Source organism: Rhinolophus hipposideros (assembly GCF_964194185.1).
Source record: "Rhinolophus hipposideros genome assembly, chromosome: 17".
Lineage (NCBI taxonomy): Eukaryota > Metazoa > Chordata > Mammalia > Chiroptera > Rhinolophidae > Rhinolophus > Rhinolophus hipposideros.
Window position 1 is genome coordinate 12610233 of NC_138063.1, and position 17706 is coordinate 12627938.

Consider the following 17706-nt stretch of genomic DNA (forward strand, 5'->3'; position numbering starts at 1 on the left):
GCCAACACTTGGAAAATTCAACCGAGTACATAAACGTAGAAATGGAAAGATGGACTTTTAACTCTTGCTCATGATGTGCTGGCTCTGCCAAAAGAACTCGTTCCGGAAAAGGAAGGTCAATCACAAATCGTTGAATAAGTATCCTCATTCACTTTGCATTCTCGATGCCTCACGCAGGGCTCGGTGAGCAGCAGAACCTCCAGAGATAGATAACACAGAGAGGGGGATGGATAGATGAATAGTCGGATGGACGGACAGATACATGAGTGAGAGAGAGAGACATGGGTGGAAAGATGGGATGGATGAGATAGGTAGATGGGTTATGGGATGGGATTGTGTCAATTGAGCAGTAGATGGGTTGGAATGAATGAATGCTAGGTTGGGAGAGATTATGTCATCCAGCTGTCAACAAACCTAAGAAACCTAGCATCAGGGTCATCTATTTATGGCGGAGTCCACCATTCTCTGCCATGAGAACAACCAAAGTTGGTTAAGATTTTAGTACTTTACCACTAAGTATAGTCTCGCATAGAAATTCCTTTATCCTTCATCCGTTATGTTGAGACTGATATAAATAACTCTAGTTCTTGTCAGTTGAGTTCCAGCTCCATAGGCAAGTAGGATTATAAATTGGTACATTAAACAGGGATAAAGAGCCCAAAGGAAATTGCCTGATTTATTTTTTTAAAAGGCATTGGACTCAGATTCAGGAAACCTCAATTGTAAGTCCACATTGGTTGTTAATTTGCTAGATGATTTTCAGGAAGTCACCAAACCTCTGTTTTCTCTCATTGTGTTGTTCGTGCTAATACTGTCATTAAAGGATTCTGGGATTATCGAGCAAAGGGAATGCAAAGGGTTTGGTGGATCTGAAGACTGAGCCAGGACCCTCCCATTTACCAGCAGCAGGCATTGTGCCAAGGAGTTGACAAGCATTTCGTCATTTAATGACACACTAGCCCTGTGTGGTAGGAATTATTATTCCAATGTTATTGTTGAAGAAATTGGGGCTTATTGAGGTCAGATAACTTGGCCATGGTCCCTGAGCTAGTCAGTGACAGAGTTGGATATGCACCCTGGGTAATATGACTCTGGAAGCTGTCCCCTTAACCATTCCCCTTCACCGTCTCCAAGGGCACTACTCCAACAGGACTAGTCCTGTTCCTATTCCTCCTCATAAATCAAATCCTTATTACGCAGCTGCAGTGTGAGTTAATCATTCCCCAAATGCACCGGTGGTACACGGGGGGTGGGGCCTGCAACGGGAAGTTCCCGGTAGGACAGAATGCGCTGGAAAAGTGGGAATTACCAACGTGGCCCTGTTGTATTGCATACACATAGATGGAGTTAAAAAGAGACTGCCACTTTCCCAGACATCCAAGTGTTTCCCCAATCACACGCTCAGAACCTAAGCTATAGGTTGACCCTGTATTTTCAAGAATCACAGTGTTGCTTTATGGCAACTCAAGTAGACAGAGCACTGCCTCACCCACTTCATGCTGCTGGCTGGAGAAATGTGTTCCTAGCACGTGTGCTCCAAGCCTTGGGCCTCCTGTGCGGTGAAGGGATGGGATGTGACAGGTGAGCTCTGAACTGCCCACCACTTCCCTGCAGGTATAGAGTCAGAGATCTCAGCTGCCAAGCTGCTCTGAGTCCCCTCCCCTCCCAAAGAGCAGAAACACCACGTCGATCCCCAGACGGGGGACTGACGTTGGTGGAGAGGTTAGCTGGACTGCATGAGTGTGGGGCTCTCCTGACGCCTGGCCCGTCCTTCCATCCATGTATCGGTTTCCTAGGGCTCCCATAACAAAGTGCCACCAAGTGGGTGGCTTAAAGGACAGAAATGCATTGTCTCGGTTCTGAAGGCTAAAAGTCTAAGATCAAGAAAAGCACATGAGCCAAGAGGCACAAGAAGCAACTATGGGGAGATGTTGTCTGACTGTCCCCGGGCTACATTCCAGATCACAGTGTTGTTGTCTGTCACACAAACAGCACCCCGGCCCCACATCAAAGCCCTCCTAAGTTAGGAGGGTTTACACTACCCCGGGTGACAAACTGTCCTGCACGCCCCAACAAAACACATACCCTCTCACCCCACTCTTGGCCCATACCACTGCCACCTTTTGCACAGATCTTGGTAGTCTGCACCTACTCATCGGTAGCAAGGTGACCTCAGTTGTCTAGTCTCCAAGCACGCAGGTGTCTGTAGCCCTTTTCAGTGCCAGTAGGGTGAGAGATGTTTGAATTCCTGGCCATGTCACCACTTACCTCGCCCATTCTTTCTTTACTAAAAGTCCTCGGAGCTCTCAGGGCTCTACAAGATGCCATTGGGACCCTCCCCAATGGACAGCCGGACTGTCTTCCTGGGTCCTGTCCCATTTGGCCCCAGGTGGGCGTGTCCAGAGTGCCTGGCACGTTTTCCATCCCAGCTTCACGTCTCCAAGGGCAGTGCCCAGCCCCGATCAGTGAGCCCACCTGGCCTGGCCATGCTCCCTGTGAACAGCTGGATTATCAGAGGTCATAAAGACCAGCTTTATGAGCCCTGCACCCGAGTCCCAATGCCTGAGCTTGGGGGAAAATTTACGGTGTGTGAATATTGGCAGTTGGAGGGGAGTATAAATCATGTCACAGTGAGGCAGCCTGCCTCCTGAAGGGCACTGATAAACGGGCCAGGGTTCATACTGAAAGAGGAAGAGTCTGGGATGCCTAAATGGGAACAGCTGAGCCCAAGATGTAGTGGGGTCCCTCTCCCTCTTTGCCCTGCCCTGAGCGCACTGTCAGTGACCTGAGAACCATGACATTGCCGGCCTCTATCCCCCACACATTCTACTCCAGGTCTGCCTTTCATGGTGCTGTCTCTGGGGGGCTGGATATCCTCCTGCCTCCAAGACGGACCCAAATCCATGTCCTCTCTCAGGGCACGATGAGAAGTCCGAGAACACGGTGAGAGAGGGGTCCTGCTGTGCCACGTGCAAGGAGCTCCACCAGATGAAACAGACAGTGCTACAGCTGAAGCAAAAGGTACGTGCCTGGTACACTAGCAGCAATCACGCACAACGGCAGGAGGACTTGGCAGAGAGAAAGGGGAAGAATGTGTAGAAACTATAATAAACCCACCAGCTCGTTGAGCCTTCATTGAGGTGGGTGCCTAGTCGGCTTTGACTGAGATGCTCTGCCCACCCGCCCTCAGAGCTAACCATCTAAAGGGCAACAGAACCCAACGACGGCAGGAAATCAATTAGGTGACTGTTAAAATAGACCACTGCGTCAGGGACACAGGGTGACGCTGTGGAGGATGAGCTAGACTGTGGTGACATTTTGTAAAATGAACCTCCAGACACGTGGTCCCCGGGCAGACTTAGGCAGTCCTGTTTTATCTCATATTTTATCTATACTTTACCAATGGAGAACATCCTCTTTATATACCGATGATGAGTTTCTGTAGCGGCTTTATTTTTCACGTTTAAAAAGTATAGCTTCTGTTTTGCTTGGGCTCCATGCACCTTGGAAAGCAGCCGTTTGGGTACCTCGGGTCACCTAGGGTGAGGACCTCTCTATAAAAGGCTCCCACCATGCCCAATGGAATCTCAGATTTCTAATAACCTTGGTATGCTGTGAGTAAGGCCCCCGTGATGGCTCGGGTGACCTGATTTCTTGAACAACTGTCCTCCCCCAGACTAATGGTATTTTTTTACGCCTACGGTCAGTTAACTCACCAGTTTGTCGGCAACTTAGAAATCAGGCTTGTGCTGATAAAACATAAACTTACTGGTTTGTTTACTAATTGCTTCCACTCACGGCTCTTAGTACACCAAAGATGTGTATATATTATAACCTGTTTAACTTTGGCATCTAGTTATTCTAAAGAGCAAAGGGGTAAGCATAAGACAACATCGCTTTTCTGTGTTCAACAAACATGCAGGCGGCCCCACAGTGAGAGACGGCTGCCAGCAAGACAAGCAGGGCCATAGGCTGAGAAGAGAAATGGCTTTGCAGGTGCTGCATGCGTTGTTTCTGAAGATGTATCAGCTTTCACTGAAGCATATAGTATACATGTGTGCATATATGTATATATGACAGGAACTCATGATTCTACTATTAAATAGTTTGGGATCCAAATGAGAGACCAGACAGAGAACCTTGGAAGTGGATCAGTGTAAACACATGGATAGGAATACATCCCACATGGATATCGTCAGGTTGAACTGGGATTGATATTAGTATTTATTGGGCGAGTAAAATAAAAAAAAGATTCACGGAAGAAGCAAGTTTGCATTTCACAGGCCAGAGGATTCGGGCTGCAGGAGGCAGGTGATCAGTGTCTCAAGGCCTAAAGCCACCCTCTAGTTCCTCTCCTGCATGGTTAATAATCCGAGAGCTATGGGAGAGCTCTTTCTAGATCTTTAGGGTCAGTGCTGCTAAACCTCACAAGTTGTTCAGAAATTCAGTTGCTAAATCAGCATCTGGCTTTCCCCTAACCTCCCAGCAGTGTTTACGTTCCACGCAAGAAGAAATAGGAAGAGGTTGAAAATTTTGTGTCACGACACGTGTCACCCTGCTGTAGAGCTCCCTACAAATCCCATTACAGGTACTTCTTGGTACTCCAGTAATTCTCGTGCATTTGGGTGGGACCGGCATTGGTCTGCCTTCTACTGAATTCTACAAAAGCACTTGGCAAATCTCAGCTAATGCTGGCATTCAAGGACCATTGTGAGAAGCGAATCGCTTTTAAAGGTTCCTATCAGAATGTGTTGCCTTCTGCAGTTTAGGAAGGCGTTTTGTACACAGGACCTCATTTACTTCTCACCCCGATCGTGTGACAAAGATGCCAATATTCTCAGAGAGGTGGACCACGCGGCAGGCCACCTGAACCCTAGGTCTCCCCACTTCCTCTCCTGTGTCAGTGTTAGGATTGTCGGGTGGTTTTTTAATGTCATCTCTCTCTTTCTGATGCCAACTGTTCTGTTCAAAAGAGAGCGTCGAGAGCGTCCGCCATCTGCCCAAATAAACACTGGCTAAGAAGTAGGTGTCCTGGACCCTGGCCAACCCCACAGGGTAAAATGGTACACAAACATGGTAACCACGAGGGTACGGTCAGCAAGACTCCAGTTGTGGGAAGGTCCCACAATGGGTGAATTGTAAGGAAATGAAAGAGGTGGGCCTGCAGATGAAAAGAAACTTAACTCACGTGGTTTTTTGTTTTGTTTTGTTTTTAATGGGCAAGACCAAACCCTAGTGTCTAGGCGTGCACAGTTGGGTGATAGATTGTTTTTTGAAACACAGGAAGTGATTAAAATCAGGATAGTGGTTGCTTTGGGAGAAGGAGACCGATTGGGTCAGGGCACATGCAGAGGCTTCTGGCTGCTGGCAAAGTTTTGTTTTTTGATGTAAGTGTTCAGTAAAAGAGTACTTGCCTTATAGTAATTTGCTAAGATACAGATTTGTTTTATGGAGTTTCCAGTGTCCGTGCTTCTACTTTCCAATAAAATTTTTTAAAAATGGTGTGTCAGCCCCAGTGCCTCCACCTCCACAATTTCTTCTGTGGTTTGAGAAAAAAAAAAAAAAAAGAAGGTGATTTGGCTAAAAAGGGAGGTTTGGGGATAGATAAGATACCCATCATTAACTTGTAGAGAGAGGTCTCAGGTCCATCAGAGCAAAGAGGAACTATTAGAACCAAGGAGCCAGTCTTTTAAGGTCACGTGTGTCCCTGCTGCAAGGACTGTTTGTTTTGAGGGTGGTGTTACGAGACAGTCAATTGAAGAAGCATGAATAATTATTCAGGAAGTGTTTATGGAACACCTACTGTGTCCTACCGTGGGCCAGGAGATGAGGAAATACAAAACAGTATGGAATAAAGTCCTGCCTTAAATAAACTTGCTGTCTTATATGGGAAGCCAAGCCAGTAGTGGCAACCAACAATTGCCAAACTGAGTGGGGCAAATTGTTGTCAAAGCCTCAGAAGTTAAAAGGTCAGTCAGGTTTCAGAAGTGTGAGCAGATTTGCAGCCTAGTGGCTGCACTATCCCACTCGAGTGCTGCCTCTATGCCAGGCAGCTCAGTGGCTTCCCAGTAGTTTTTGAATTCCTCCTCTACTGTGATCTAGTTGCTCTGTGAAATGGGTCTTCTCAGGATTGTTGGGAAGCGTGATCCATATTAAAGTGACTGTTAATTGCTTTGCCAAGTGTCACTAATAATATTAAGAGAAGCAGCTTGGTACAGTGGTTAGGAACACAGATTCCAGAAGCAGTTTGGCTAAGTTTAAATCCAAGCCTCACCACTTTCTGGCTGTGTGACCCTGGGTAAGTTACCTAACCTCTCTGTACCTCAGTTCTATAAAAAGGGAATAACAGTAATACCTACTACATGGGGTTTTCTTGGTGGGGTTTTCATGATGGTCAAACAAGTTAATGTTTATAAAGGACTTAGTACTGCACCTGCCACCTGCTAAGCACCCTGTAAATGTTTGCCAAGTGATTAACATTAATCATGTGTCCTTCAAAAGTGCTTCGCAGGCAGTCTCTAACTGATTCGTCCTAACAGCTTTGTGAAGCAGATGCTTTATTAGGAAGGCTCACACGAGATAATGATATTCATAATTCCTCCATTGGAATCCAGGAGACGCAGGCTCTTCTGACCCCATTACGACTTTCTTCCCAAACACCTGCGTCCCACAATCCCATCCTCTGCTGTGTTTGTGCAGCAAGTCAGGCCAGGAATTCTGGCCAGCTGCCTCCAAAATGCCAGTGCCTTTGCTTCCCATCCCTGCTGACATACAGAGGAGCTGCAGAGAGCCAGAGTGTAATCACCTAGCAGGGGGTCGGCCAGGAAACAGCTCAGCACTTACTGGACCACCTCATGACTTTTCCAAGGAAGCAAACAGCAAAGAGCCAGAAAGGGCATGCAGGAGCATCTCTAAAGTCCCTCCCCATTCATGTCTCATCCTCCAGTGTTGCTTACAAAATTTTAAATCCAAAGACAGGGTCCTCTGGTCCAAACCTTTCGCTTTGTAGACATGAAGCTGAGAACCTAGAAGGGTGAAGGCACTCACCCAAAGTCACACAACTGCCTAGAAACAGCGCCAAGAGCCTCCCCCTGGCAGGGCATTTCCACTGTGTGCATGGTACTGGCTACTAGCAGTTACGAGGCTGGGAATGGGACACAGGTGCGTTAAGCACAACTTCACTTTCACCCTCCCAGCAGTGCTTTTCGGGGGATACTATGATCCTCACTTTATAGGTGAGGAAATCCCGGTTATGCAGTTTACCCAAGATCCCACAGGGAGAAAGTGGCCAAGCTGAAACTTAACCCTAAGGCTGCCTAGTGCCAAAGCCCACAGGTGGGACCCACATTACAGTTTTCCCATTGGAAGCAGATGATAAAGTTGGACCAGCCTTCAGGTGCCAGTGTTGACTCTCTGCCCTGTAGTTAGAGTGGCTTTGCTTGTAGAGCTCCCTCCCTCACTGGTTCACTCCCGTTCTGGTTCTCCCCAGGACCACAGGCATTTGCAGGTTGGAGCCCTCGCTTGCTGTGGCACGGTGATGTCAGCACCATTGTAAATAAGCTCCTGGAACACAGCCGGGTCTTGGTGGAGATTGACCCACGAACCCCAAACTGAAATTGTGCATAGCTGACTTATAGGTTGCACACGATTTTATTCTGATGGTCACACCTCCTGGGCTCTGAGTAGTGATCACAGGGGCATCGAGTGCCATTCCTGGCATGTCTCAGGGAATGCTAGGTCTTCTCAAAGCATGGGGGGAGACAGTGAGTGGCAGGAATCTCCTAGTTCATGGGCCTGCAAGGCTGTCCTTACCCAAGGGTTTTAATACTAGCTAAAGGGCCCCTAAGCTTCCTAGCAGTGAGTGTGCAGAAGTGCTAAGGGCACTGAGGGGACCCTTTGGAAGACAGTGTTAATGCTTCTTTGAGCTTCCTGCCCTCTGATCATCCTCGCACCCCAAGCTCAATGTATTTCAGTAAGATCTCCAAAGGAAGGGATAGAAAGGGAAGGGAGGGGAGGGAAGGGAAGGAAAAAAAACCCTCTGGAGGAAGTTCCAGGGTGGGGAGCATCTCAGGATCCAGAGTAAATCCTGGGGGGTAGCTCTGACCCTCAGAAACGTGCCCTTCACTGGATTTTGCATCCCTGAATTAACTTCTTGGAAGCAAGAGACTAGAATACCATTTATCAAGCATTTAGTATGTCCAGGTCCTGTGCTAGCCACCTAATATGCATTTCCTCGTGTTATCCTCACAGCCCTAAAGGTGGGTGTTATTGTTCCCTTTTATCAGTGAAGAAACAGAGGTTTGTAGCATTAAGTTCTTACATAAGGTCTCACAGATTCACAGCTTACCTCCCCTCAGGAATGCAAAGGTCATTCATTTGTGTGATTCCCTGGCTTCCCCTAGAACGAGCTCCTAAAATCCAAGAGAGAGCAAAGGGGAAGCCACACTACCTTTTATGACCTAGTCTCAGAAGTTATACTCCGTCAGTTCTGTCATTTCCTCTTAGAAGCAAGTCTCCGTGACTAGCTCACACTCTGAGGGTGGGAAATTAGCCTCCATTTTTTGAAGGTAGGAGTGTCAAAAATCTGTGGACATATTTTTAAACAATCATGGTCACTGCTTCCCACTAGTCCCACCCGAGCATTGAGGTGACCTGTAAGCCACGTTCTTGGTCCTAGCTCCAAGGTCTTGGAGAGCAGAGATCATGTCTTGGTCATCATTGTCACCTTAGAAACAAGCACAGGGCCTGGCACATAGTAGGTACTCAATAAATGTTTGAGATATAAAGTCATAATCAAATTGAAAGCAGCAGGTAGATTGTATTAATTATGTAATAATGAGTCTAATGGTGATGTCTAGGTGATCTGGAGGTTTGTCCACCAACAAGCTGAGTGATCTTTTTTTACAAGACGGCATCTGGGTTTAGGAGGAGGATCTTTACAGTCCCTTTAAGCCCGGTCTCTGATAAAGGGAAATTATCATGAAAAGGCTTTGCAGGCTCTGCAAACAACACAAGTGCAAAGAATCTCCTTGGTCTTGGAGCTCTCGCTTCCTGACCGAGGTTCCTCTTCTCTCTACAGGTTGCCCTGCTCCCAAACAGTGCTGCTGACCTGGGCAAGTACATCACTGGGGACAAAGTGCTGGCCTCAAACGCCTACCTTCCCGGACCTCCGGGTCTGCCTGGGGGCCAGGGCCCTCCCGGTGAGTGTGGAGAAGGGCATCAGAGGGTGAGAGTCACCAGCCAAGGCCTGCCAAGAGCTCATGCTTAATGGGGATTGGACAGAGTTCTTCAACTTTCATAGATAAGAGCAAAAGCAGGAGTCCAAGGAGCTCCCACATCTGCGGGATGAGAAGTCCTAGAAAAATGGGGTCTTCGAGCCTGAGAAACCCCCTATAACCAGCCATAATTTGGGAGGAAAAGATCATCATTCTGGGCTTGAATAAGATTCTTAGAAATTATGTTAAGTTACAGAGAAACAAAATGAAACCTATTTTTTAACATTCACATATACAAAAAGAGAATGGTGTAGTGAACTCATGGGCTCATCACCCAGCTCTAACAACGGATGGCCAGCCTCATATCCACTACTCCGCAGTCCTGTTTCCTCCTTCCCCTATTGTTTGTGAACACCCCTGCGTCTAGTTTATTTTTAAACATCTATCTATATGTTTTTCTTTATACATCAACCTCATTGGGATACAATTCTATACAACAAAATGTATCCATGTAAAGTACCGTTCAACAAGTTTAGACACCTGTATCCATCCTGTGTCAGGCACTTTCTAACCCTTGCACTGTGTCTATATCTACATCAAGATAAAGAACATTTCCATCCCCCCAAAAAAGTCCCCTTGCACCCATTTGCAATCTACTCCCCCATCCCCAAGTCGAGGCAACCACTGACCTCTTTGTGTCACTCCAGTTTGGTCCTAGGATTTCACAGCAATGAGTCTCGTCACATGTGTTCTTATCTGCCTTCTCTCATTCAGCATACTATTTTGGAGACTCACCCTTATTACTTTGAAGACAATCCCAAATGCCCTGCCGTTCCCTCAGGAAATATGCAATGAGAACTTTAAAAAGAACAGTGAATTTTTATATTTCATTACGAGTCCCTTCGTAGGTAGGTCAATAGATCTTTTTTCCCACCACGAAAGGAAACGAGGTTAGTGTTAGCAAGTAATGCTAAAACATGAAGTGTCCCGTGTCTGGTTATCTTTGCTTAGCAGTGTTGCGAATGACCTGACTGACAGTCTCGCTGGAAAGACAAGACACACAGAGTGAAAGCAAATAGAATAACACAGTGTCTGCATGCCCCTCATAAGTACACAGTGCTTCCTGCTGTGGGAGCTTAAAGAAAGGTGAGGTCGCGGTCACCTGCAGTGATGAGGGGACGTGGGGGACTGGTAACATCTGTCCAGACAGGAAGGACACAGGCCAACTTGAGGTTGGAAAGTCAGCAGGAACAAAAGCTCAACATTTTTCCCAAGCTACGTATGTGTTTTCTTCTCCACATGTATCTTAATCTCCTGGTTTCCATCCAACCTCGGGTGGCCTGGGTCTCAGTCCCTACAGAGAACAAGAACTGGTCCAGGACTTCGGTTTAGCCTCTTGTGCCTTCATTCCCTTGGCCTGAGGTCCTCTGGGCCCTGGTGAAGTCGCCTCCAGCAGGTGCTTCACAAAGGCAGCTTCTTGCTGCTCCTACAAATCCATTCCTAACACAGTGTCCTCTCCCTTCTCTAAAAGCAGCCTTCCTTATAGGCAGTTCCTCTCCAGGCCGGTCTACGTGTCACTCGTACCAGGACGAGAAGAGCCATGAACTGTCTGTCTTCTTAACAAATGACTCGCTGGCTTTCCTTTCCAGTTCTGCCATCTGGTTTCTAACAGGCTTTGAGCTGTCCAGGGTCCTTTACGGAGCAGAAGGGGACTGGGGACTCTCGTTGGCAATGGACTGTGCCCTTATGTTCTCCTCCAACCTGTTCCTTACTGCCTCCGTATTTCCAGCATCAGTTGGTGAGGCCCTCACTGCGAGATGTGATGGGACATTAGAGAAAGAATAAGGTTTATCTTACCCTTAACCCAAATTCCAGTCCTGAGGCTATGAGTCACTGAGGCACCAACAGAAACTACACTGGATTGGAATCCTCTGGCTTTGGTGGTGAGGGAGTGGCTGCTGCTCTCTGCCCCCACCATTATGTTGAAAGTGGGGCCATTTGCACATCAAAGCCCCACATTTTAAAGGCATTTGACATATAGTGATCTCTAAAGTTCACTGATTATGTAAATGAAGGTATGATGTTATCTCTGGCCTGTCCTCCTGCGATTAGAGGTAAAGCATTTAGTTAGAGGGGTGATCTGGTCCCCTTGCCAGTAAGTTCTTTCCGGCTTTACCTGGAACCAGCATTGAGAGTGGGGGGTGTGAAACAGGTTTGAATGGACATTGACTGCCTTTACCTATGACTTAATTATTCAAGGAAAGCCTAACAGATGGTTTTAGTGCTTCCGTGTGTGAGGTACTATGTTGAGTGATACATCTAAAATCTCATTTAATAATGTGGCCAACTCTGTAAAGTAGATTTTTATTAGCCCAGCTTTACAGATGAGGAACTAAGGATAAAAGAAGTCAACACAGTTTGCCCCAGATTCAGACCTAGGGCTCTCTGATGCTGAAACGTATCCTCTTAACCACTATCCAGCGGTGGTTACCACCACCCTGCTGTGATCGTGGGGATACAGAGGGCAGTCAGTTATAAGAGAGAGGTGTGAATGAGGTAAGATGCAGAGGAACTGGAGACCGAGGTTGTGGAAATAGGGACATTTATAGGAAGACTTTTAAGTTTCTGGCTCGAGTGGATAGGTGACTGGTGGTTCTTGAAAAGAGAGGAAGATGTCAATTTTGATGGCGTTAAGTTTAAAATGCCTATGGGACATCTCAGTGGAGGTGTCAGAAGGCAAAAGGCAGAGTGCAAAGAGAAACAGTGGAAACGGCTTGCAGACTCTAGTAGCCAGAGCCCTTGTCCTCCTTGAGGGATGTGGAGCTAATGAGCTGTTCTTTGCTTACAGGCTCGCCAGGACCAAAAGGCAGCCCCGGCTTCCCGGGCACGCCAGGCCCTCCTGGGCAGCCCGGCCCACGTGGCTCAATGGGACCCATGGGACCGTCTCCTGATCTGTCCCACATTAAGCAAGGCCGGAGGGGCCCGGTGGTCAGTATTGTATCAAAGATCCACTTACTGTTGTTGAGGAAATTGCATCCTCTCTCCTGCTTTCTCCTTCTGTTAACATAGATCCCTTGGTTTTATAGGGTCCACCGGGTGCTCCAGGAAAAGATGGTTCTAAGGTAAGTCTTGTGAGGTCTTTAAAAGCCTAAGGTTTCTCAGTTTCAATAAAGCTCAAGCACTGCTTACTGTCCCCATTTTGCAACTGTGGCAAAATTGAGAGACAGATATACTTGTCCCACCAAAGCTGGGAAGAACAGTTAAAAACCGATTTACTTAAAATATGAAAGAACCATAATAACAGAAACAACCACTAAAACCTCTCCTAAGAGAGATGACCCCTATACATCTTAAACAAGGTCCTGTGTTGTCACAGTAGCACGCGTTTTCCTCTTTAGCCAGTGTCCTTTCAAAGGGCTATTATGGGTGTGCCTCATTTCTTTGACATGTTTAAGTCAAGGACAGGAGAAGTTCCATTCTGTGCAAGTGGCTGTTGTCACTTGGAGAGCTGCCTGCTACTTGCCTCATCGTGTCAGTGTGAGTTACTTCAGAAAGCTCTTAAGTTATTCCACATGCTGCCTGGAAATACAAGCATTCCTCTTGTCAGCTCTGGTGTGAAAGTATGTGACCTCGGGGGTGGGGGGAATCAGAAGGAGAGACAACTTGACCCAAGCAGTTCTGTTCAAGTGGTCCCATACATCCAGCTTCAAGCTTACATTTGTTTCTGGTAGAAAAACATTTGTTGTTTTGTGCAGGAAGATGGTTATGGAGACCGGTGGTGGCACCCACATGGTCCGGAAAGCTAACTGTGATTGTTCTGCTTCTAGGGGGAGAGGGGAGCACCTGGACCCAGAGGGTCTCCGGTAAGTAGCACCATCTGTCTTGCTTCCCCAGTGGGAACGTCCTCAGGGGTCTTTTTAGCAGAAGCCAGCCCCTTCCAGCCATCACTCAGCCCGACTGAACAAAGTGCTTAGAAGGAGAGTCATAGAGGCCTTCAGCAGCAGGTTGGGATTGATTTTTTAAATTTGTTTTCTGTGGCTTTTTCTTTTATCATGGCTAATCTTTGTTTGGAATGTCTTAAGATTCAAAACCCCACTGTGCCATGTGTCTGTTTTCAGATATGACATAAGGTGAAGACACAGAAAAGAAATGTGTGAGGCTCAGTCGTAACTCTTAACGCTTAAGAATTGAGCCACTGCTGCGGCCCTAGCAGGTCAAATGAACACCCCTTCCAGAAAGTACAGACATGCAGGGCTGCCTGGGACCAATGAGGAGAAATTAGCTGGATATATGTGTCTAGGGGATGGAAAGTGAAAATCAATGGTATCCAAAAGCAGAGAAAGTGCAAGCAACTCCAATGCTTTTGAAGAGATCACTGTCATTTCGAAAGAAAGACAGCGTTGGCCTTAAATGTAGGAAGTCTGGGTTTCCATCTCAACTCTTCTACCTAGCAGCTCTCTGGAGGATTGTGGCATGTCACTGAGCATCGCTGGGTGTCCATTTGCTCACCTGTGCAATGCCACACCTCAGTGAGCGTAAGATAATGTCAAAATCCTATACATCACGAAATATTTGCAGATATAAGCTGCTGTTTCTAAGACGGTAGGACAGCGGCAGAGCCACTCTCAACTTCATTTAGGTAGCCGTCATAATCAAGCATCCTTGTAAACATTTTGATAATTTCATGTTTTAAAAGATAACATTTTTGAGCATTTGTCATGCTCTCAGCCCTTTACATGTATCAAGTCATTTAACTGTTCACTTGGAACCGTATGAAACCCAATGAAATTGGCACTGTTACTATCCCCATTTTATGGTCGCGGAGATGGGAACCCAAAGAAATTAAGTTGCTTGCCCCAGACCAACTAGTAAGTGGCAGAGCTGAAACTCAAGTCCAAAGGAACCCCAACCTCTTAACCACTACTCTGTGCTTCACAGTGTCTTCCAGTTTTCTTTGCAAAGGAACCGAGGAGGGTCATTCTCATATTTCATTCTACAAGACTTGCTATAGCCCAGAATTAGGAGGGAAGACAGGTGACTGTGTCATATGGGAGTTGAGGGAATTAAAAGGAAATATTAAGAATCCCCCAGGCTACTATAAAAGACCCTATGTTTATGCCATTTGGCACACAAAGAGTTATGGACTCAATAGTTGCCAGCAAGCAGTGGGACTAGCAAATGGTGGACTTTGCAAAGGGTTGAGTCTGCGGTGTTCTGGCTTTGGTTCCTCTCTGTGTATAGGGACCCCCTGGTTCTTTCGACTTCCTGCTACTTATGCTGGCCGACATCCGCAATGACATCGCTGAGCTGCAGGAAAAGGTGTTCGGGCACCGGACTCACTCTTCAGCAGAGGAGTTCCCGTTACCTCAGGAATTTTCCAGCTATCCGGAAACCATGGACTTTGGCTCTGGAGACGATTACCCGAAAAGAACCGAGACGAGAGACTTGGTAACCCCCAGAGACTTTTATCCTTAGCGCATCCCAATATCTTCATCCCAACGGAAGAGAAGCACTTTTACACCTGCAGTCAAATCATCTAAAGGGAAAAAAAAAAAAAAACCACTGGAGACCCAAAAAAGATACAGTTTTATTTTTTTCTATTCTTTTCTTACCTTCTCCCTACTCTTCCAAATACAATTTTCAAAGCCTCTCCCCACCCCCACCCCCCCCAGATGTACTAGAGACATGAGGGAGTAAATGATTGATGTACACATTTCCTTCTGAGAGCAATCGGGGTGGTCTACCTTGGAGCTTCTCTTTTCGTTTTTTTTCCAGGAACTTCTGGATATCTAAGTACTATGACAGAATCTCACATTTGACCAAATAAAAGGGGATAGTGGCAAGGTGAGCTCAAAGACATGTAAGGTCACTTATAAAAAAAAAAAAACAGGTATGTGTCCAAAAGAGACTGTTACTCCTCAGTATTAGGCCTCTTCTATTAGAGACAGCAATGTGTCTATTCACTTTGGTGGATAATTCTTTCTCCTTGTTGATGTAATAGATTTTAAATATTCTAGGCTCCTGTCCAACCTTGTTCCTCCATTTTGATAAAAGAAAGAGAATTAAGAAGGAGCAGAGATGAGGAAAGACAGAGAAAAATTACAGTCATATATTTACTCTCGTATAAGTTGCCACTTTCTAAATTCAAATATGACGAGTCAGGGTTCACGCCCCGCTTAATAAGTATCCTATTCAGAAAGGAAAGTTACTCTAGCCGTAGGAATCACTCCTCTTTTCAAAACAAAGTAAGTGAACGAAGTGACCTGATTCACGTTAGAGCAATGGGCCCCTGGTTTGCCAGAACACTTTAAGGCCATTTGATTAAATGGAAGCGCTTGCTCAGTAAATCACGGGCTGCTGATTAAATAAGGAGGCTGACCCTGCGAGCTGTGGTATTCCCAGACCCTGACCGGGTGCCCAGAGGTGCCATCAGGCCGTGCTCCAGGTTGTATCAATGTTCAGTGGGGCTCGAGGCTGGAAGCAGGTGGCTGGCGTGGGTTGTTGGTGAGGGGAAGGGGACTCACAGGCAGGGACCCCACTGATCAGCAGAGACAGGCACAGTTGCTCTCCTCGGGAATTACAGGTCCTCATCTGGGGCCAGCCACGCTTGCCAACATAGATACTGATACACTATTAAAAGTTCTCTTAGCTGTGGAGGGGACAAATACAACCGTTTTCCTTGTTTGGCAGACATTGCCTTCCCACTACTCCCATTTTTTCTTAATTTTCCATAAGTTAGTCCACGTTCCAGTTCTTACAGGCTTTCTCCTTGATTTCCCTTCCCCAGTAAATGTGGGCGCAGTTGGGAAAGGGGTACAGTCCCAAACCTCCCACTCCGTCAGTGTTTGCTCATACACCTCTGGGTCCCACAGGGAAGCAGATTCCAGCAAAGGCTTTCTCTGGATCCAGCAAGCGTAAGTGCTCAAGAGACCAGCAGGAGTGTCTCCGCCTGTGTAAGATTGTTGGGGAACCTCTTGGTTTTGATGGGCAGCTTACCGGTTTCTTCAAGTCCATGTTCTCATTTGACACACGAATGGCTTGTCATCCACCTGTTCGGGGACCTTCACCCTGACATTGAACCTCACCAATGAGCATTGCCACAACTCGGCTTGATGGCGTTGGGCTTCCCATTTCCCATCCTGTGATTTCCCTCTATTCCCCTGGGAGCTTGGTGTTTAGTTTTCTTTTTCCATCGCTTGACTCTCTTCCCGGGAAAGCTTGTTTAAAGAGAACTGCTATGGGTGTCTCCATGCCATGTTTCTTTCTTCAGAAAGACAGGGCTTTCGTTTGCGAATTTCAAGTGGCAACAGCCTGCCTCCCTTCCTTGGTTAGAAACACAGGACTCCAGTCAGTCAGCCGGCGGATGAGTTTTTCACACTTTATGCCACTGTATCTTCCTCATGGAAGGTCCCCAAAATGTTACGGCTGAAAGCCCCTTTTCTGGCATCTTCTCTTCCCTCCTCAGTCTCTCCAGAATCCAATCTTCACAGCACAAGTCCTCACCAACCACAGGTTTATGAAGAGATGAGCTGAGCAGCGGTTGAGTTCCATCCAGAATATATTTAATGTTTGCCTGCCGGTGGAACACAGCATTTAAAGGGTGTGGATGGATGAATGCTAAAGAAAATTATGCACGGGCCCCATGCGAAATGATTGGGTCCATCTTTGATTTTTTTTTTTTTCAATGAGGGATTTTATGACCTTTTCTTTTTCTTAATGGTGAACTCTGTTTAGAAATATAATCTTCTTGATTGTGAAGCGCTCATAAACTGCAACCAAACTGCATGTTTGACGTGCAGAAGCTAGGATAAATACATTAAAAGAATGAACTGCAGGTAATGATAGCTGAGCTTCATGAGACTATTCTAGATGATATTCTCCAGCAAAACACACAATAACCTGTATCTTATCTTCTCATTCTGCTGGATCAGGGCAATTTATAAAATGATTATTCATCTTCATCTTTCCAAAACTCAGAGGAGGACCCCAGGACTAAATATGTACTTTGGTGTGCCCAAATTATATTTTTCATGGCTAAGAAATAAGAAGGCACTGTTACTTCCGATGTATCTTTTAGTTATGGAAAGCTTCACTGTCTAAACAGGCTGTCTGCTCAAACCCGAATGGAAAAGCCATTTGGGAGGGCGTAAAATGTGTTCCAGTTTTGCTAAGCCACTTTGTGTTTCAGAGGAAAAAAGGACTTTGTATACCTCTTTCACCCTTTGGTAGAAATGTTGACTTCCGTGTTTTTGCACCTTAAACTTGGACTTGTGAATAAGACTTAATAGATTGCTTCAGTTTGGGGAAAGCAATGGGAATAAAAATCTGGTATTGAAAATAGGGAATATCCACCTCCCTTCCCAATCCCAGAAGAAGAAATTATGATGCCAAAGCCTATGGGGGCACAAAGGGAATGCTGTCTCCTGTCTCTTTCTGTGTTAATTCCAAAACCTGCCACAGAATGGATGGAGCAACGGAAGTCGTTGCTATT

The 17706-nt window shown here is 46.4% G+C and overlaps 1 protein-coding gene across 1 annotated transcript in view; it reads left to right on the forward strand.

Annotated features, from left to right (window-relative positions):
- The window catches only part of CCBE1 (collagen and calcium binding EGF domains 1), a 190495-nt gene extending 174937 nt beyond the window's left edge, over positions 1–15558 (forward strand). The window contains exons 6-11 of the mRNA XM_081078338.1: positions 2918–3021; positions 9080–9200; positions 12064–12203; positions 12302–12337; positions 13043–13078; positions 14457–15558. Coding sequence (XP_080934464.1) covers positions 2918–3021; positions 9080–9200; positions 12064–12203; positions 12302–12337; positions 13043–13078; positions 14457–14690 — 671 coding nt within the window. The 3' untranslated portion in view covers positions 14691–15558. The remainder of the gene's footprint in view (positions 1–2917; positions 3022–9079; positions 9201–12063; positions 12204–12301; positions 12338–13042; positions 13079–14456) is intronic.
- The last annotated feature ends 2148 nt before the right edge of the window (positions 15559–17706 follow it).